This window comes from Orcinus orca, chromosome 2, assembly GCF_937001465.1.
Source record: "Orcinus orca chromosome 2, mOrcOrc1.1, whole genome shotgun sequence".
NCBI lineage: Eukaryota > Metazoa > Chordata > Mammalia > Artiodactyla > Delphinidae > Orcinus > Orcinus orca.
The window spans coordinates 5,162,169-5,185,113 of record NC_064560.1 but is presented as its reverse complement, the minus strand read 5'-3'; the positions used below and the strand labels follow the sequence as shown (position 1 = coordinate 5,185,113).

Here is a 22,945-nt window from a genome sequence, read left to right as displayed (position 1 = left end):
ATGTACTGTTTTGCTCCTATTTTATATACACTATCAGAAGACAAACATAGAAAAATACAAGTCATGGGTTTGCCAATTCTCATTAAGCTCTCTTAGTGTACACTCTTACCCAGGAATTTAAAGCCATAAGCCCAGAATCACAACGTTCCTAATTACAACACATTTCTAAGAAGTTTGAGTTCGTGAATAAAGCAGGAAAAGCTTTATTCTGAGTTCTGAAAAGAGTGACTTAACCTGGGGAACACATCAGTTTTCTCTACTGTATTATAAGTTTGAATGTACATGTCTATCGTTTTTAAATCACACTTTTTTAAGTAGTTTAAGACATATATGTAAAAAGAAATAAAAATTAAATACTGAAAAGTTCCTGAAGCACCTCTGGATCCCAGAGTTCTAAAGAAAACAATCTGAAAATCATACACTCAACAGTCTGTCAGGAACCCTGGGGCAGGGCAGTAAGATTAGCACACATACTCAAGTTACACAGCTGGTCAGCACAGGACTATTAGGAGAAGCAACTTATTTATCTCACAACTGATTGTGAACAGATTAAAGCTGAATTCCCAAAATGAAAATAAAAATCAAACAACAATCTTTTACATAAGGAGAATCCTTAAGTCTAGAATCTAAAGGAAGTAAACAGAGTTAATGCCTCCAATACTGTTAGACGTAAAAAAATTTACAATTTTAAAGGATTCTAGGAAAGAGTGATTTTTTTTTTTTACAGTACAACCCAAATGACAGAACAGTTATGCAAACATAATCGCTCAATTAAACCATTCACAACTGTCTTTAACCTAGCATTCTAGGTCAATGAATGTGTTGGGATTCAAGAAAGTAGTTACAGAGATGCATGGATTAACATTAATAATTTGATATTTTAACACTAATGGAAATCAAATTCTGTTTCCATAAACAGGCCATTCAAGCTAATAAAAACATCCTTGCTTTCAGAGAACATTAGATCCACTCGATGTGGTAACACTGTTTATCGCATGTTGATGAGCAACTTTGTTTGTCCCCCTACTTGTTTTATTACTTCTTTTCTCAAAAAGCTTCCTGGTTATTCTTATACTTAATTTTCATTTAAACTTTAGGGAGACCTTGGTAGATTAGAAAACAACAACTTTTGACTATTTTAGTGAATTTATTGTTAATCTAAAGAGAAATAAAATTTTGTGGCACAAGGTAAGTCTTCAGTAAAAAGTTAGTGATATTTCCTACCATTTCCTGCCCTATGAACTCTGATGTTATTTTGTTCCTGAATACTCATGACAATCAGATCTTTCTTGATCACTGTACGAATCATCATTATAAAGTAATTTTCTATGACTCGTAAATGCTTTTTGCTTTCAGACAGATCTTACCTAATACATATCAGTTCTGAAACCCCTGTTATCCTTTGTTATGATTTGCCTGACATTTTTTCATTTTTTAGGCACAATGTGTTATTCATTAAACAAGGTTCATAATTAATCCACCAATATTTCAGAGCATCTACGACACACCAGGCATTGTGCTAGTCTGGGAATACAACAATGAACAAACCAGACAAGGTTTCTGCTCACATATTTATATTGTAGTGTCTAGTAATTTTCCATTTTCTTCAGAGATAAATTACAGATTTTAGTTTTATTACTATTTATCTTTGTAACTGGTGAATCCTGCTCCTGGTTAAAAACCTACATGAGGGACTTCCCTGGCGGTCCAGTGGTTAAGACTTTGCCTTCCAATGTAGGGGATGCAGGTTCAATCCCTGATCGGGGAGCTAAGATCCCATATGCCTTGGGGCCAAAAAACCAAAACAAAACAGAAGAAATATTGTAACAAATTCAACAAAGACAATTTTCAGGCCTGACTATAGGCAACGAGGAGGGCTTCACCCAGCGGGTGTCAGGGGAAAGCCACCCTCCCGGCTCCAGACTTGGTGCAAGGCCAGCACCTTGCAGTCTCCGAGGGCAGGGCGGGTGCGAGCTCTCAGGCCCCCAGCAGCTCATGCTCTTCGTATATTTGCATTCCTAGGTCTCTTTATCTGAGGCCTTGCACAAAGCCCTCTTCGGGCGCCATCTATTTCTGCCAAGGCCTCCGTCTAGGAGGAAGAGGGGGACCCTTGAAGATACTTCTCCCGCTATGACTAACGCTTGGCCCTTCTCACTCCCAGCCTTCTCACCACTGCCCGCACTCTCTCCCCCAATGCCAGGGGCTCCTCAACAGTGAGCTGACCCCCACGTCTGTGCTGATCACCCCACCTTCCAGCAGGATGCTGTCCCCTGGGGAAATGGAACAGGGGGCGTTGGCGTTTTCTCTGTTTTTTAGAGACTTGCTTTTCCCACCACAGCAAGTAATTAAGGCTTCACTCTTTCATTTTTGCCCTGTTGCTTTAATCAGCTACTCTGATCCCTGACAGCTCAGCTGAGCTCCTGGCAACAACATTAAATAATGTCCTAAAAATCTATAGCTTCATTTATCTTTCAAAGAACAGACATATTTTTTGAGTCTCACTTTTCCTTCCTACTCCAATTATATTATTATTCTTACACTGCAAAGATTTATAACATTCTCACCCTGCTTCCCGACCATTATTTCTTTCCTAACACGGCAGCTTTATTCCTGGGTTCTCCACTTTGATTCATCTCTTGCTTAGTTAGATTAAGTGACTGAGTCATTTTTTCAGTAAGGGTTCATGGGTACTACAGTTCATGAGTTGTTGGAGGTTTTATTTTAGGAATTTTTTTCATCTACTTCTGTTAATATTTTTGTCCTGTTTGTTTTATTTTCTGTTTGCTATTCTGACAGGACTTTCATTTCTATAATGGTTTTATTTTTCTCATCTGTTTTTTTTTCCCAGACCACTGACACTCTTCAAATCTATTGTCTTATTATTGTTTTTTGATCTCATGTATACATTTATTTGAGTTCTTGTTTTAAAGATATTGAGCTTTATTTAAGGTTTCAAGCACATGGAGACATGTTTTTGTAATTTTCTTCTGCTCCTTAATATGATTTTTCTGTGTATATTCTGCTTTTTTGTTTATGTTACTTCCTTTTAAAAGTACTATACTAGGAGAGTCTCAAACTGGCTCCTTTCTAACTATTAATTTTTTAATGGAGATCACTTGAATCTAGAAGTTTGCTAAAAAGGCGAAAGAAAGAGCAGTAGCTCTATTCAGGTATTGGTCACCACACTTTCTGGGAAGAACCCACAAAGGCCTTTAACTTAAGACCATGCCTCTGTCCCTAACCCATGTTCTCGCATTCAGGATGAGCAGGAAGTCTGCAGAGGTTGTAATGCTGCTTTCAGCCCAGTGAGTTGGAATTCTTTACTGTCTCTTCTTGACTTTGAACAAGCAATTGCTGGGTCTGTTTTGCCTGCTCCCTTGTCCTTCTTCCCTTCTCAATTCTGCACAGGACACAGAGAGGCATGTGTCATCACCACTGCATTTGACACTACTCTTCCCAGTTTTCTTTTCTGCTTTGGTTTATGGCTAAATCCTATTTTCATTCATAATGGTTTCCCATCCCCTCTTTTCTTTTCTTATTTCTATTAGGAAAAGAAATAGAGTTTTAGAAAAGAAATATCTTTTTTATGCCACGGTCAATCAGAAGTCCCAAAGAAAACTGTTTACAAGTCCAACTTATGCACTAAATAGTAAGTTCCTGAAGGTAAAAACTATCTCTCAGTCATATCTGTGCTCCCTCTAAGGGCTCAATAACTTGCATGAAGTAAATGTTCAAATGATCAGAATATGTTGCTTCATGAAACTTAAAATCCCTGAAGTCTCTCATTACTCCTAAGTTCTCCATTAACCTTCCACCCCCTTTTTAAACATGACCCCCAAGGCAGTTCTGATATATTTGACCTGGGCATGGTACACTCTTTCCACGTCAGAACAGGGTTGAAGAGAACATCCTAGAAGAGACTAAAAGCCGTGGGAAGGTAGACTGTCTTTTGTCTCATAGACACCATTTTAATGAACTGATTCTCTCCTTTCAAATGACCTGGAGGTACCTCCATTCTTCCCTCTCCCTAGTGTTCTTATATCATATGCAGATAATACAATTTATTATCACCTATTAAAACTGGTACTGAAATAGAATTACCACTAGAAAAATGGACACAGATGTATTATTCTAAATGCCCCCAAATTTCTATTGGCATGTAGCTGGGAATGCCAATCAGTCCCCAAATATGTCAAGTATTTCACAGTTTCTCTTAGAAGGTAAAACAGAAAGGAAGGTTAAGTTGGTGAACATAATGGGTGCTTTACTGAGATTTTGTTGTTTCTTTATACTTTGTTTAGTGGGAGAAAACTCTTGCTGAATTGGACATTTGGCTGCATCAACTTTTAAATGTTTACATTAAATTTAAACTTAGATTAATTTTTTCTAATAAAATAACTTTTGCTATCATACTGTATGTCAGAGAAATTCTGGAACCTACATGCATATCATCTGCCTATTAGAGTCAATTCAAAGTTACTTTTTAGTAGGTATCTTTCTTCTGACCCCGAATTTATTTTTGCCCTACGTCCATGATGAGACAGGTAGACTGACTGTACGTTGCCATGAAGTTTATGAAATGCATTGCTACCAGTGACTGGAAAGATGATGATGTCCCCATAGTCCTCCTCTCTATGATGCCCACGGGGAAAGATATTCTGTTCTCAATACGAGGGATAGACGTTCTTCAACACATAAGTAGATTATTTCTACCTTTTGGATACCCAATCATAGAGCTAGGAAATGTTCCCATTTCATACTGGCTGAAAGAAAACTTAAAACAAATCTGTTGGGTAAACAAAATGTGGTATACCTATATAACGGAATATTACTCAGCCAGTAAAAGAAATGAAGCACTGATTCATGCTAGAACATGGATGTATGGAAACATTATGCTAATTGTAAGAATCCAGACCAAAAAAAGCCACATATTATACGATCCCATTTATATGAAATGTCTAGAATAGTCAAATCCATAGAGACAGAAAGTAGATTAGTGGTTGCCAGGGGTTGGGGGGAAGGAGAAATGGGGAGTGACTGCTAATGGCTACAGGATTACCTTTTGGGGGATGAAGACATTCTAGAATTAGAAAGTGGTAATGGTTACACAACTTTGTAAGTAAATGAAAAAAACAAGAAAACACTGAATTGTAGACTTTAAAACAGTGAACTTCACAGGACGTGAATTGTATCTCACTGAAAAAAGCATTTGTGAGACTTTTGCTTCTGCCTGTGAGTTGTGTAAATAAACTAGAAAATTGGGAGAAATGTAATAACTGTTTTCAGATATTGGAATTGGACCACAGACAGAGCAGGACTGCCATTCCTTAGAAAAGGAAAAAAAAAAAAACTTGAAGATAATTCAACTTTGTGCCTAGAGATAATTTCCATACGGCAGTGAAGGGAAAGGAGATCCAAACTGTACCTGGTAATGTAGATGAGTTGAAGACAGAGGTTGGAGCTCAAGATCAAAGTGACTAGAATTTGCAGAGCAGAGTGCCAGACAAAAAGAAGCTGCACAGGGAAAGAGATGCAGAAATCTGCATAACATTCCCCTTGAGGGTCTTGCTCAGTATCAACCTGTGCATGCATCAGGCAAAACGCCTTGAGGGAGGGCAAAGAAAAACTGCTGGAAAAGGAACAATTACTGGGAAGTTGTAAGCCAAAAAAATTCCCAGATCTCTGGGCTAGCAATCATTTGAGTTAACATCCAGAGTAGCAAGACCTAGTTGAGTACATGGGGCATTTAATAGCAATCTAAGAAAGGTCATATATTAACAGTGAGATTAGACTAGCCTTACAGTAAAAGCTACTCCAGATCCAGTTTGAAATGCTTAACAATAAGCCTCAAAAGAATCAAGATGATCTGAAATTAACTGCCTCTGAGGACGATATCCAACAGTCCTTAAAAGATTACAGTAAACTCCAACACTCAAAAATGTAAAACCTACAATGTTAGGCTCCTCATAAAAAATTACTACAATGCTAAGAAACATGATAATGTCTTATAGCAATTAAATAAATTAAATTCATAATTAAGAACCTTCCCACAAAGAAAACTCCAGGCCCAGGTGTCTCCACTGATGAAATTCTATCATTTATAGAAGAACTGATACTTGTTCTTCACAAACTCTTACAGAAAATACAAGGCTATGTATAAATATAAAAACCATACAAATATGTTATGAGGAAACTACAAAAGTCACCTACAAAGATAAATGCAAAAATAATTAACAATATTTTAACAAATGGGATGTAGCATAACATAAAACTGATGGCATATCATGACAAGTAGGATTTATCCCAGGAATGCAATACTGACTTAACATTCAAAAAAGGAATTGATATGATGATCACCATATTATCAGAATACAAGGGAAATGATATAATCATGTCAAAAGATGCAAAAAAAAAAAAAAAGCATTTGACAAAACTCAAAACCTGTTCATAATACAAATTCTCAGAAAACGAAATAAAAGGAAATTTCCTCAACTTGATACAAGGCATCTATGAAAAATATACGACTAACATCTACAAAATGATAAATGACTGAATGTTCTCCCCTAAGATCTGGAAGAAGGCAAGGATGTCCACTGTCACACGTTTTATTCAACATTATAAAGAACGTCCTAGACAATGCAACAAGGCAAGAAAAAAAGTCACACTGGTTGGAAGGGAAAAGTAAAACTCTTTTTTTCTCAGGGAATAAACTGTACATGTTAAAAAATCCTAAAAAATCAATATTAAAGTTACCAGAACTAATAAGTAAATACAGCAAAGTCACAGGATACTAGGTTAATAAATAAAAATAAGTGTAAGACTAGTATATTAAATATTATAAAATATAGCTGATACAAATTAAAGAAGACCTAAATAAGTGAAGAGTGATACCATGTTCATGGATTGGAAGACTCTCTTTTATGAAGATATCAGTTCTTCCAAAACCAATCAGTGAAATTCCAATCAAAATATCTTTTTTTTTTGTAGAAATTGGCAAGCTGATTCTGAAATTTACACAGAAATGTAAATGAGAGTGTAGCCAAAATAATCTTGAAAAAGAAAATCAGAAGTTTGAGAACTTATGTTGCCTGAATTCAATACATATTATAAAGCTATAATAACCAGTTTTATATGCACTTAGGGAAAAAAATGACCTCTACCTCAGACTACACACAAAAAGTAACTTTAACTGGGTCATAAACCTAAATGTAAAAGCTCAAACTATAAAACTTCTAGAAGAAAACAGGAAAAAAATGGGGTAAACAAAGATTTCTTAGGACACACAAAAAAGTGTCCCATAAAAAAAAAAAAAAGATAAGTAACTTCTGCACTTTGATGAACACAGTTAAGGAAATGAAAAGACAAGTTACAGATTTGGAGAAAATATTTGTCATACATATTTCTGACAAACAACTTCAATCCAGAAAACTTAAACAACTCTTAAAACTAAATGATAACAGCACAAACATACCAAATAAAAACTGGGAAAGAAATTTCATCACGAAAAACATAGAATGGATAATAAACACATGAAAAAAATACTCAAGATTATTAGTCACCAGGGAAATGTAAATTAAAATCACAATACCACTGTATGCTCGCAAGAGCGGCTAATATTTAAAATACTGACAACAGCAATTGTTGGTAGGGATGTGAAACAACTGAAACACTTAAACATTGATTGTGTGACTGTAAAATGGTATGAACATTATGGAAAACAGTTGGCATTTTCTCATAAAGTTAAAGAAATTTGCCATATGATACGGCAATTCTACTCCCAGGTATATATCCACAAGAAGTAAAAACAAAGTCCACACAAAAACTTGTACATGAATATTCATAGCAACTTTTTTATAACAGTCAAAAACTGGAAACAATCTACATGTCAAACATCGTGTGAATGGATATACATTTTGTAGTATGAAATATTCCACTGTACAGAATATCACTGAACAATAATGAAGAGCCAACTACTGATAGATAACAACGATGTGGGTAAATGCAAAAAAACATTACACTAAACAAGAGAAGTCATACTCAAAACAATTACACTCAAGATTCTATTTAGGATATGACTAGAACTGGAAAATTTAATCTGTAATGACTGAAAGCAGATCAATGGTTGCCTAGGGTTGGGGTCAGAGACTGAGTAAAACGAGGCATTTAGGAACATTTTAGGGTGTTCCTTAATGGATGGATGCTTTAAGTCTCGATTGTGGTTACACAGTATATATTGGTCAAAAGTCAAACTACACATTTACAATGAGGGCAGTTTATTGTATGTAAATTATGGCTTCATGAGAAATTTGTGTGTAAAATTTTTTACGACGTGAAATTGGGAGAAAAACATAATTTCATATTATTTTTAAAATAACAAAAGTGTTAAAACACTTCTGCTGAGTTCATCACAGGCAAAACGGTATCTTTAACTTTGATGGGCTTCAACAAGAAGCATTCAACAAGTAATATCCAATCACTTTTTTTACTCTCTTTTTTTCACTCCTGCTATATATATATTACACATGAGTAATGCTTAAAAATAAAGAATTAAGTAAAGTTTAATATCACTACAGAACCAAGAATTTAGAAGTCAATCATATTCTTACATTTCAATTCTTTCTCTCAGAGACCAAAACATTGATCCTCTTTTTCTAAAGCTAGAAATTTAAAAAAAGGCAAACAGTAACATGCTATCTTCTGACAGAATAAAAAATGTTAATTTAATTCCCTTCTCCTAAACTTTTTCATTTATGTATGACTTATCTTCAAATGAAGACACCAGAAACCAGTATCTTACAGTATTCAATTATATTTTCCTTGCTATATATAGACTTATTAAAACAATATTGTTACTCACTTCAATTGTCTTGGCCAGTAACTGTGTGTGAGGAAAATTATACTTGTATACTTCATTAGCGACAGTGTTTATATCAACGGCAGCCACCACTTGTGCAGGTATACAGCTTTCTGTAATGATAAGTGGAATAACTTAAAAGGTAAAGTCCTTAACAACAATTTGTTCATCATAGAGAGAAGCCAAAAAAACAGAATTTTGTAGTACATTTCCTCACTTGCTCAATTATCTGGCCAGATCTCGGGTTGTCAGTGGACAACAAAGCCAGGAGGAGCTAGGCGCGAAGTAGAATATTTATGTGCCTCTGGTTCATCTCTCTCAACAGCGTTCTCATGCTAAAAATAAGATTTAAATATTTTAGTCATTATCTCATATTTTCTTTCCTTCCTCCATTAAGATACACATTTATGAGTCGAATGGAAAGTTTTCCTAAATTAAAACAAACCAAAAACAGAAAAGTGAAGTACAGTAAGTCCCCTACATACCAACGAGTTCCGTTCTGAGAGCACATTCGTAAGTCCAATTTGTTCGTAAGTCCAGCAAAGTTAGCCTAAGTACCCAACTAACACAATCGGCTATATAGTACTGTACTGTAATAGGTACTGTACTATAATACTTTTCACACAAATAATACATAACAAACAAACAAATGCAAAAACTAAAGAAAACATTTTTAATCTTACAGTTTCCATTATGGTCGCCTGGTGCTTCTTGGCAGTACCAGCTACATCACTGCTGCTTTCACACTTGCTTCAGGACATCCTCAGCTTGAAATAAAGATACTGTACTACTGTACTCTATACAGTACTGTACAGTAAAGTACACATAAGCAGAACCACTTGTAGAGGATGCACACATGTGACAATATACGCCAGACACGTGAACTAACTTACGGGATTCGACATGAGAACACACGTTCACATCTTTGAAAGTTCGCAACTTGAAGGTTCGTATGTAGGGGACTTACTATATATTCTTAAAAGCCACATCACTGGGCTTCCCAGGTGGCGCAGTGGTTGAGAGTCCGCCTGCTGATGCAGGGGACACAGGTTCGTGCCCCGGTCTGGGAAGATCCCACGTGCCGCGGAGCGGCTGGGCCCATGAGCCATGGCTGCTGAGCCTGCGCGTCCGGAGTCTGTGCTCCGCAACGGGAGAGGCCACAACAGTGAGAGGCCCGCGTACCGCAAAAAAAAAAAAAAAAAAAAAAAAAAAAGGCACATCACTTGGAAATTTATAAATAAATTAACTAACATTTGTTCTTCAACTTCTAACATTAATACAATGCTGCTTCCCAATACCACTGAAAATGCTTTTAGGTAAGTTTTGCTAAGTTTCACGTAAATTTGTTTTGTTTTGTTTTCAAATAGCTTTATTGACATGCAACTCACATATCACAAAATTCACCTGTTGAAAGTTTAGGTAAGTTTTTAAAGGAGATGAAAAATTAATTGGTGTCCAAATGTAGAAAGCTCACAGACTAAAAATTAAAAATTTTGACAGAGAGAAGGTGAGAAGAGCAAGAGAAATAATTACAAGGGCATGTCTTCCTTCACTGCCCATCTGTCTTGCTGCTAAAGAAAGGTACTTTTTCATAATGCTTTCAGATTCAGAAAATTTTGTCATAGTCTTTAAATGGCAGTCAAAATTTCAACCATGTAAGCGTAGCTGCTGTTATATTTGGCAATTATCACCCTCTTTGCACTTCTTCCCCAAACACATACAAACCCAATTATGTGTAAACCCTGTCCCAAATCAGTAGAAAATGTGAAGAGTTTTTAAAATAAGAGTATTTGAGACATCTTAGGAAAATCATCAGAGAAAATGTGACAAAATTACATAGTAACTCCAAATAGCTATTTCTTTAATAACCATTTCTGTTCATAGTTAAATTAGGCAGCCCAAATATCAAAAAATGAAAAAGAAAAATATTAGGATGTGAGGAGCTAGGCTTCATGCAGCAGGCACCTGGAAATAAAACCCAGATCTCAGAAGATGGGGCAAGGAGGGAAGCTCACACACATTCAGGAAACAATCACAACCCTACACTGAGGCCTACAAAAGATAATGCCAGAGAGAAAACAGGGGATGAATGTGTCTAAGTAATTTACTTCATGTATACTACTAGCTAGGCTCAAGACCCTGGGCTAGGATCAGTTATCTTCTAGGTACCCAGCTGCCTTGTATGTAGGTCACTGGAACTTCAAGGTCCAGTTAGTAATATCATAGGCAGCTGCCTCTAAGTGAGTTTAAATTCAATAACTAGTTTACTTGCCTTTGTATGAAGTCAATTTAAGTTCTAAATTATATCTCTGTCAAAGGCATCAGAGAGATCTTGAAACATAAATCAAGGTTTTTAAACAAACTAAAAAAAATTAGTATATAAGGATCAATTTGCAAAATCACAAACCTTATAATCCAGGTCAAGAACTATACAACTACTAATCATTTTAAGAGAGCTCAAAATTAAATAACTTCACTGAACTATTCTACTGTTCTGCTAAATAAGATATGTTGTAATTAGCATGATGCTTGTCTTTCTGTTATATATACAGCAAGCTGGGATTGCCTGGAGTTAGTTGATATGATTTTTCTCCTTTTTCAGGATGACTGAAAATCCACAGTGATGTGACAAATCTCTACTATAATCAATAATTAATTTTATGTTCTTGTATTAAGTGCCTGGAAGACATAAAAACTGATAAAACTCAACTGCCAAATGAGTGCTTTATGTGGTGATGAAAGAACTGATGAACCGAAAATTCTTTCTCAGGAAACAATAGATTTTTAAAGTCAATAAACAAGTGCACTGTTTGCACATATTTTAGACTGTTATAAAATAGGATCTACCGCATGACCTAAAAAGTTATTTCCATGACGAAAAATAAACATACTAAGCCCTTACTGACACTAATTCAACCTGCCTTTTCAAAACAGATTGTTTTGGGGTATGAGTGTGTAACCAAGGAAAAAGTTGAACTTATAAATAACACTCTTAAAATCAAGCCTTTCAATTCTATCAAAATCTTAAATTGAGCTCCAAAGACAAGTTGTTTTGATATTTCTTACTGTACACTTTAAGTCTATAACCTCCAAAAATCTTTGTTAAGCTGTACACACATATTTTGAAAATGTTTAACTAAAAATAACCAAAAAAATATAATTCAACAGATTTTTGCCTAAGTGAGCTCCATCACTTAACTGATCCAGGAGTAGTAATTCTCAAAGGGGAGAGAGAATTGGGGAAATGGGATCCACAGGATCTTCTGGGGAAGGAGAAGGAGAGGATGGGTTTTCAACACTTTGATCTATTGCTTTACCTGGATTTTATTCATGGTATTTCAGTTATTATTCTGGACTGCATATTTATCAACAAGAAGCATAGATACTAAGACATTCCAGTTAGAGAAATGCAACATTGGGGGCTTCCCTGGCGGTGCAGTGGTTGAGAATCTGCTTGCTAATGCAGGGGATACGGGTTCGAGCCCTGGTCTGGGAAGATCCCACATGCTGCGGAGCAACTAGGCCCGTGAGCCACAACTACTGAGCCTGCACGTCTGGAGCCTGTGCTCCGCAACAGGAGAGGCCACGATAGTGAAAGGCCCACACACCGCAATGAAGAGTGGCCCCCACTTGCCGCAACTAGAGAAAGCCCTGGCACAGAAACGAAGACCTAACACAGTCAAAAATAAATAAATAAATAAATAAAAATTTAAAAAAATAGAAAAAAGAAATGCAACATAAATGATTTTAAAGGATTGTCAGATTAGATCTACAAGGAAAGTTTAAGGGGTATCATACTCCCATTTATATGAGATCTAAACTAAAAACCAGCAGATTTAATTATGTCAAGAGAGACTTCTAGGTGAAATGCTAGAAATGTCATGGAAAATGAAGATTGGTTCAAGATGGCATAGTAGAAGAATGCGCGCTCACCCCCTCTTGCAAGAGCACTGGAATCACAACTAACAGCTGAGCAATCATCGACAGGAAGACACTGGAACTCACAAAAAAGGTACCCCACATCCAAAGACAAAGGAGAAACTGCAGTGAGACGGTAGGAGGGGCACAATCACAATAAAATAAAATTGCATAACCGCTGGGTGGACGACTTACAAACTGGAGAACAATTATACCACAGAAGTCCACCCACTGGAATGAAGGTTCTGAGCCCCACATAAGGCTTCCCAACCTGGGGGTCCGGCAACGGGAGGAGCAATTCCCAGAGAATCAGACTTTGAAGGCTAGCGGGATTTGACTGCAGGACTTCAACAGGACTGGGGGAAACAGAGACTCCACTCTTGGAGGGCACACACAAAGTAATGTGTGCATCAGGACACAGGGGGAAGAAGTAGTGACCCCATAGGAAACTAAACCAGACCTACCTGCTAGTGTTGGAGGGTCTCCTGCAGAGGCGGGGGTGCCTGTGGCTCACCGTGGGGACAAGTACTACTCTGGGAAGTACTCCTTGGTGTGAGCCCCCCCAGAGTCCACCATTTGCCCCACCAAAGAGCCAGGTAGGCTCCAGTGCTGGGCCGCCTCAGGCCAAACAACCAACAGGTAGGGAACCCAGCCCCACCCAGCCCCACCCATCAACAGACAAGCATATTAAAGTTTTACTGAGCTCTGCCCACCAGAGCAACACCCAGCTCTACCCACCACCAGTCCCTCCCATCAGGAAGCTTTCACAAGCCTCTTAGATAGCCTCATCCACCAGAGGGCAGAGAGCAGAAGCAAGAAGAACTACAATTCTTCAGCCTGTGGAATGAAAACCACAGTCACAGAAAGATAGACAAAATGAAAAGGCACAGGGCTATGTACCAGATGAATGAACAAGATAAAACCCCAGAAAAACAACTAAATGAAGTGGAGATAGGCAGCCTTCCAGAAAAAGAATTGAGAATAATGATAGTGACGATGATCCAGGACCTCAGAAAAAGAATAGAGGTAAAGATTGAGAAGATGCAAGAAATGTTTAACAAAGACCTAGAAGAATTAAAGAACAAACAAACAGAGATGAACAGTACAATAACTGAAATGAAAACTACACTAGAAGGAATCAATAGCAGAATAATTGAGGCAGGGACCTCCCTGGTGGCACAGTGGTTAAGAATCCACCTGCCAATGCAGGGGACACAGGTTCAAGTCCTGGTCTGGGAAGATCCCACATGCCACAGAGCAACGAAGCTCATGAGCCACAACTACTGAGCCTGCGCTCTAGAGCCTGCAAGCCACAACTACTGAGCCCGTGTGCCATGACTACTGAAGCCCGTGCACTTAGAGGCAATACTCCACAACAAGAGAAGCTACCTCAATGAGAAGCCTGCGCACCGCAATGAAGAGTGGGTAGCCCCCGTTCGCCGCAACTAGAGAAAGCCCACATGCAGCAACAAAGACCCAACATACCCAAAAATAAATAAATAAATGTTAAAAATTTTAAAAAAGAATAACTGAGGCAGAAGAATGGATAAGTGACCTGGAAGACAGAATGGTGGAATTCACTGCTACAGAACAGAATAAAGAAAAAAGAATGAAAAGAATTGAAGACAGCATAAGAGACCTCTGGGACAACATTAAGCTCACCAACATTTGCATTATAGGGGTCCCAGAAGAAGAGAGAGGAAAAGGACCCGAGAAAATATTTGAAGAGATTATAGTCAAAAACTTCCCTAACATGGGAAAGGAAATAGCCACCCAAGTCCAGGAAGTGCAGAGAGTCCCAGGCAGGATAAACCCAAGGAGAAACACCGAGACACGTAGCAATCAAATTGACAAAAATTAAAGACAAAGAAAAATTATTGAAAGCAACAAAGGAAAAATGACAAATAACGTACAGGGGAACTCCCATAAGGTTAACAGCTGATTTCTCAGCAGAAACTCTACAAGCCAGAAGGGAGTGGCATGATATATTTAAAGTGATGGAAGGGAAGAACCTACAACCAAGATTACTCTACCTGGCAAGGATCTCATTCAGATTCCATGGAGAAATCAAAAGCTTTACAGACAAGCAAAAGCTAAGAGAATTCAGCACCACCAAACCAGCTTTACAGCAAATGCTAAAGGAACTTCTGTAAGTGGGGAAACACAAGGGAAGAAAAGGACCTACAAAAACAAACCCAAAACAATTAATAAAATGGTAATAGGAACATATATATTGATAATTACCTGAAATGTGAATGGATTAAATGTTCCAACCAAAAGACAGGTTTGCTGAGTGGATACAAAAACAAAACCCATATATATGTTGTCTACAAGGACCCACTTCAGACCTAGGGACACATACAGACTGAAAGTGAGGGGATGGAAAAAGATATTCCATGCAAATGGAAATCAAAAGAAAGCTGGAGTAGCAATCCTCATATCAGATAAAATAGACTTTAAAATAAAGAATGTTACAAGAGACAACAAAGGACACTACATAATGATCAAGAGATCAATCCAAGAAGAAGATATAACAATTATAAATATATATGCACCCAACATAGAAGCGCCTCAATACATAAGGCAAATGCTAATAGCCATAAAATAGGAAATCAACAGTAACACAATAATAGTGGGGGACTTTAACACCTCACTTACACCAATGGACAGATCATCCAGACAAAAAATTAATAAGGAAACACAAGCTTTAAATGACACAATAGACCAAACAGATTTAATTGATATTTATAGGACATTCCATACAAAAACAGCAATATTACACTTTCTTCTCAAGTGCACACGGAACATTCTCCAGGATAGATCACATCTTGGGTCACAAATCAAGCTTTGGTAAATTTAAGAAAATTGAAATCATATCATGCATCTTTTCCAACGACAGTGCTATGAGATTAGAAATAAATTACAGGTGAAAAACGTAAAAAACACGAACACATGGAGGCTAAACAATATGTTACTAAATAACCAAGAGATGACTGAAGAAATCAAAGAGGAAATCCAAAAATACCTAGAGACAAATGACAATGAAAACACGACAATCCAAAACCTATGGAATGCAACAAAAGCAGTTCTATGAGGGAAGTTTATAGCAATACAATCCTACCTCAGCAAACAAGAAAAATCTCAAATAAAAAATCTAACCTTACACCTAAAGGAACTAGAGAAAGAAGAACAAACAAAACCCAAAGTTAGTAGAAGGAAAGAAATCATAAAGATCAGAGCAGAAATAAATGAAATAGAAACAAAGAAAATAATAGCAAAGATCAATAAAACTAAAAGCTGTTTATTTGAGAAGGTGAACAAAATTGATAAACCTTTAGCCAGACTGATCAAGAAAAAGAGGGAGAGGACTCAAATCAATAAAATTAGAAATGAAAAAGGAGAAGTTACAACAGACACCACAGAAATACAAAGCATCATAAGAGACTACTACAAGTGACTCTATGCCAATAAAATGGACAACCTGGAAGAAATGAACACATTCTTAGAAAGGTATAACCTTCCAACACTAAACCAGGAAGAAACAGAAAACATGAACAGGCCAATCACAAGTAATGACATTGAAACTGTGATTAAAAATCTTCCAACAAACAAAAGTCCAGGAACAGATGGCTTCACAGGTGAATTCTATCAAACATTTAGAGAAGAGCTAACACCCATCCTTCTCAAACTCTTCCAAAAAACTGCAGAGGAAGGAACACTCCCAAACTCATTCTATGAGGCCGCCATCACCCTAATACCAAAACCAGACAAGGGTACTACAAAAAAAAGAAAATTAGAGACCAATATCACTGATGAATATAGATGCAAAAATTCTCAACAAAATACTAGCAAACAGAATCCAACAACACATTAAAAGGATCATACCTCATGATCAAGTGGGATTTATCCCAGGGATACAAGGTTTCTTCCATATATGCAAGTCAATCAATATGATACATCATACTAACAAATTGAAGAATAAAAGCCATATGATCATCTCAATAGATGCAGAAAAAGCTTTTGACAAAATTCAACACCCATTTATGACAAAAACACTCCAGAAAGTGGGCATAGAGGGAACCTACCTCAACATAATAAAGGCCATATATGACAAACCCACAGCAAACATCATTCTCAATGGTGAAAAACTGAAAGCATTTCCTCTAAGATTGGGAACAAGACAAGGACGTCCACTCTCGCCACTATTATTCAACATAGTTTTGGAAGTCCTAGCCATGGCAATCAGAGAAGAAAAAGAAATAAAAGGAATCTAAATTGAAAATGAAGAAGTAAAATTGTCACTGTTTGCAGATGACATGATACTATACATAGAGAATCCTAAAGATGCTACCAGAAAACTACTAAAGCTAATCAATGAATTTGGTAAAGTTGCAGTATACAAAATTAATGCACAGAAATCTCTTGCATTCCTATACACTAACAATGAAACATCAGAAAGAGAAATGAAGGAAACAATCCCATTCACCACTGCAACGAAAAGAATAAATTACCTAGGAATAAACTTACCTAAGGAGGTAAAAGACCTGTACTCAGAATACTGTAAGACACTGATGAAAGAAATCAAAGATGATATAAACAGATGGAGAGATATACCATGTTCTTCAACTGGGAAATCAGTAATGTGCAAATGACTATCCTACCTAAAGCAATCTACAGATTCAATGCAATCCCTATCAAATTACCAATAGCATTTTTTTACAGAACTGGAACAAAAAAAGTCTTAAAATTTGTATGGAGACACAAAAGACCCTGAATAGCCAAAGTAGTCTTAAGGAAAAAAAAAACAGAGCTGGAGGAATCAGACTCCCTGACTTCAGACTATACTACAAAGCTACAGTAATCAAGACAGTATAGTACTGGCACAAAAACAGAAATATAGATCAATAGAACAGGATAGAAAGCCCAGAGATAACTCACGCACCTATGGTCAACTAATCTATGAGAAAGGAGGCAAGGATATACAATGGAGAAAAGACAGTGTCTTCATTAAGCGGTTCTGTGAAAACTGGACAGCTACATGTCAAAGAATGAAATTAGAACACTCCCTAACACTATACACAAAAATAAACTCAAAATGGATTAAAGACCTAAATGTAAGACCAGACACTATAAACCTCTTAGAGGAAAACATAGGAAGAACACTCTTTGACATAAATCACTGCAAGATCTTTTTTGACCCACCTCCTAGAGCAATGGAAGTAAAAACAAAAGTAAACAAATGGGACCTAATGAAACTTAAAAGCTTTTGCACAGCAAAGGAAACTATAAACAAGACGAAAAGACAACTTCAGAATGGGAAAAAAATATTTGCAAACGAATCAAAGGATTAACCTCCAAAATATATAAATAGTTCATGCAGCTCAATATTAAAAAAAACAAACAACTCAATCAAAAAATGGGCAGAAGACCTAAATAGACATTTCTCCAAAGAAGACATACAGATGGCCAAGAGGCACATGAAAAGCTGCTCAACATCACTAATTATTAGAGAAATGAAAATCAAAACTACAATGAGGTATCAGCTCACACCAGTTAGAATGGGCATCATCAGAAAATCTACAAACAGCAAATGCTGGAGAGGGTGTGGAGAAAAGGGAACCCTCTTGCACTGTTGGTGTGAATGTAAATTGATACAGTCACTGTGGAGAACAGTATGGACGTTCCTTAAAAAACTAAAATAGAATTACCATATGACCCAGCAATCCCACTACTGGGCATATACCCAGAGAAAACCATAATTCAAAAAGACACATGCACCCCAATGTTCACTGCAGCTCTATTTACAATAGCCAGGTCATAGAAGCAACCTAAATGCCCATCAACAGACAAATGGATAAAGAAGATGTCATACATATATACGATGGAATATTACTCAGCCATATAAAGGAACGAAATTGGATCATTTGTAGAGATGTGGATGGACCTAGAGACTGTCATACAGAGTGAAGTCAGAAAGAGAAAAACAAATATCATATATTAACACATATATGTGGAATCTAGAAAAATGGTACAGATGAACGGGTTTGCAAGGCAGAAATAGAGACAGATAGAGAACAAATATATGGACACCAAGGGGGAAAAGTGGGGGGGGATGAATTTGGAGATTGGGATTGACATGTATACACTAATGTGCATAAAATAGATAACTAATAAGAACCTGCTGTATAAAAAATAAAATAAATTTTTAAAAAAATAGAAGTGATAGAGAAAATACAAAAAAAAACCCAAAAAACAAAAAAGAAATGTCACTGAAAATACATGCATAATTCCTGCTCTTAAATATGTTTCTTATTAAAGTGAGCAAGAAACACACACACACACACACACACACACACACACACACACACCACCTTTGAATAATGGTTATTTTCCTTCTTTTTCTGATCACACTTTCTGGAAAAGTTGAAGGGGAGAACATCTGGTTGGTAGTAGTAAAAAGGTACAAGTTCACATGCTACCTGCCTTTCCTAACCAAATGCATCAAACAGTTTAATTGTTCATGGATAGCTAAGGTAGGGAAGAAAATCAATATTTTTAAATGTAAATATAAAATTAACTGGCCTACTTTGAAATAAGTAGCTTTCTTTCTTCTTTTCCTTCTTTATTTTTTTTTGTGAACTGTATCTCATCTAGGTGAGTAATTCTTGAATTACCTCATTATAATCACATCTGAAACATCTAATCAGATATGTTAACACTGACATCTAGTTGTGAAATGGAAGATCAGTTGAATACATCTAATGTCTATTTCTTTTCATTCAAAGTGATAGTTTAATTAAGAATAAAAGTATTAAGCAAAAACAGACATGCAAGGATTCTGAGTTTAAAGTAATTACCAAAGTATATTACTTGTTTCTTTTTAAAGATTCTTGCATGTCAAAAATCACAAAATTGGTTACATTTCTTTACAGTAACAATGAAATATCAGAAAGGGAATGTAAAAAAAACAGTTCCTTTTAAAATCAGACACACACACACACACACACACACACACACACACACACCAAAAAAGAAACAAAAACAAAAAACTTAGGAATAAACCTGACCAAGGAGGTGAAAGACTTATATGCTGAAAACTATAAAACATTAACAAAGGAGACTGAAGATGATACAAAGAAATGGAAAGATATCCCATGCTCTTGGATTGGAAGAATTCATATTGTTGAAATGGCCATACTACCCAAAGCAATCTACAGATTTAAGGCAATCCCTATCAAATTACCCATAACATTTTTCACATAACTAGAACAAACAACCCTAAAATTTATATGGAACCAGAACTGCCAAAGCAATCCTGAAGAAAAAGAACAAAGCAAGAGGTATAACCCTCCCAGACTTCAGACAATACTATAAAGCTATGGTAATCAAAATGGCATGGTACTGGCACAAAAACAGACATATGGATCAACGGAACAGAATAGAGAGCCCAGAAATAAACCCACACACATATGGACAATTAATCTTCAACAAAGGAGTCAAGAATATAATACAATGGGGAAGTCTCTTCAATAAACAGTATTGGGAAAGTTGGACAGCCTCATGTAAATCAATAAAGTTAGAACACACCCTCACACTATACACAAAAATAAACTCAAAATGGCTTAAAGGCTTAAACGTTAAGACATGACACCATAAATCTCCTAGAAGAGAACATAGGGAAAACATTCTCTGACATAAATCGTATCAATGTTTTCTTAGGTCAGTCTCCCAATGCAACAGAAATAAAAATAAACAAATGGGACCTAATGAAACTTACAAGCTTTTGCACAGCAAAGTAAACCATAAACAAAATGAACCTAAAACAACCTACAGAATGGGAGAAAATATGTGCAAATGATGCGACTGACAAGGGCTTAATTTCCAAAATATACAAACAGCTCATACAACTCAACAACAGCAACGAAAAAAAAAACCAATCAAAAATGGGCAGAACTAAATAGACATTTCTCTAAAGAAGACATACAGATGGCCAACAGGCACATGAAAAGATGCTCAACATCACTAATTATTAGAGAAATGCACATCAAAACTACAATGAGGTATCACCTCACACCAGTCAGAATGGCCATCATTAAAAAGTCTACAAATAATAAATGCTGGAGAGGGAGTGGATAAAAGGGAACCCTCCTACAATGTTGGTGGGAATGTAAGTTGGTGCAGCCACTATGGAAAACAGTATGGAGGGTCCTCAAAAAACTAAAAATAGAGTTGCCATATGATCCAGCAATCCCCCTCCTGGCATATACCTAGATGAAACTATAACTTAAAAAGATACATGCACCCCTATGTTCACAGCAGCACTATTCAGAACAGCCAAGATATGGAAACAATGTAAATGTCCATCGACAGATGATTGGATAAAGAAGATGTGATACATATATACAATGGAATACTACTGAGCCATAAAAAAAGAACAATTGAGCTATTTGTAATGAGGTGGATAGACCTAGAGTCTGTCATACAGAGTGAAGTAAGTCGAAAGAGAAAGACAAATACCGTATGCTAACACATATATACGGAATTTAAGAAAAAAACATGTCACGAAGAACCTAGGGGTAAGACAGGAATAAAGACACAGACCTACTGGAGAACGGACTTGAGGATATGGGGAGGGGGAAGGGTGAGCTGTGACAGGGCGAGAGAGAGTCATGGACATATACACACTAACAAACGTAAGGTAGATAGCTAGTGGGAAGCAGCCACATGGCACAGGGATATCAGCTCGGTGCTTTGTGACTGCCTGGAGGGGTGGGATGGGGGGGTGGGAGGGAGGGAGACGCAAGAGGGAAGAGATATGGGAACAAATGTATATGTATAACTGATTCACTTTGTTATAAAGCAGAAAATAACACATCATTGTAAAGCAATTATACCCCAATAAAGATGTTAAAAAAAAAGAGAACAAAATAATGCCATTTGCAGCAACATGGATGGACATAGAGATTATCATCCTAAGTGAAGTAAGTATAAAGTATAGGTATGCACGTTAAGAAAAACAGCAAATGTTGACAGGAGCTGTATCTTGATGGTAGAGGTGTGCGCCAGCAAACAGTTGTAACTCAATGCATTATTTCGTCCCATCAACACAATAGTCAAAAGAATAAAAAACAATAAGAATTAAACTACATTGACATAGTCTTTTTAGAGATCAACAAGAATTAGCACATGGCCCAAAATATGAGTTGAAAGCTACCTATTTAAATACTTAATAGAATTCAAGGGATAGATAACTGTCTTCTCCATTTTTCTCATGACATTTAAGACCTTCACCTTAAGCTCTTAAATTAAGGGCACAACCATGTTTAAAAGCACATTTATCTAAGTAAACACATGTAATCCAGCCTATTACAGGTTTAAACAATGAAGACTATTTTACATAAATTTGCTGTGAGTAAATGAACATCTATGAATGGTTCATCACTATAAAATGTTGAAACGTTTTTGGTAATGCTTTCTCCTAATTTAAAAGATGACAATTTCTGACATAGTCATTCTGACAAAGTCAATGAAAAAATGACAAGTGATATAAGCATCAGTACCCTGTACCTAGTTAGTTGTGAATGAAAAAAAAGACTTGTAAAAATATAATTATGTTATCAATCATAAAGATCCCTAAGATTAAACTAGAAATGTCTCTCCTGCCATTGAGCTCCTCTTTACTTTATAGTAAACCCTCCTTGAAAGCTTATACTGTATTTTTCATCATTATAAACTTTATGAAGTTTTAAACCCTATCCTGAATTTCTGCTATAGGCACTTCTAAATGAAGAATTAAGTTTCAGAATTCTGCACTAGCCCAGAAAGTACAGGCTGGTCCTAAGACCTCAAAGGAAAATGCACTTCAATTACTTCATTCCTCATTTTCCTCCTCCATACTCCTCCTGGCTAGTATATGCAAACCTTTTTCCACTAAGTCACATAGTAGTCGACAAATATTATCTATCATTGTTTTTTTTAAATCAAGGCTGTCACAGGCACACCCTACAGAGATCTTTTATTCAAAGTGTGTGTGTGTGCACACATGTGTGTCTGTTCACGTGTCCCGAGAAAGAACGATTTAGAATATGGATATCTAACTAGTCAGCTCTTCTCTGCCTGTGTTTGAATTCTAGCTTCACCATTTCCAACTGTGTGACTTAGACAAGTTCCTTG

At 36.5% G+C, this 22,945-nt stretch overlaps 1 protein-coding gene across 8 annotated transcripts in view; it reads right to left on the bottom strand.

Moving 5' to 3' along the window:
* The window catches only part of TRDMT1 (tRNA aspartic acid methyltransferase 1), a 63,963-nt gene that overhangs the window by 22,519 nt on the left and 18,499 nt on the right, over positions 1–22,945 (bottom strand). For all 8 annotated transcript variants that reach the window (XM_004278607.3, XM_033403473.2, XM_049706544.1 and 5 more), the window contains exon 2: positions 8,858–8,967. In XM_004278607.3, the coding sequence (XP_004278655.1) occupies positions 8,858–8,967 (110 nt within the window). The remainder of the gene's footprint in view (positions 1–8,857; positions 8,968–22,945) is intronic.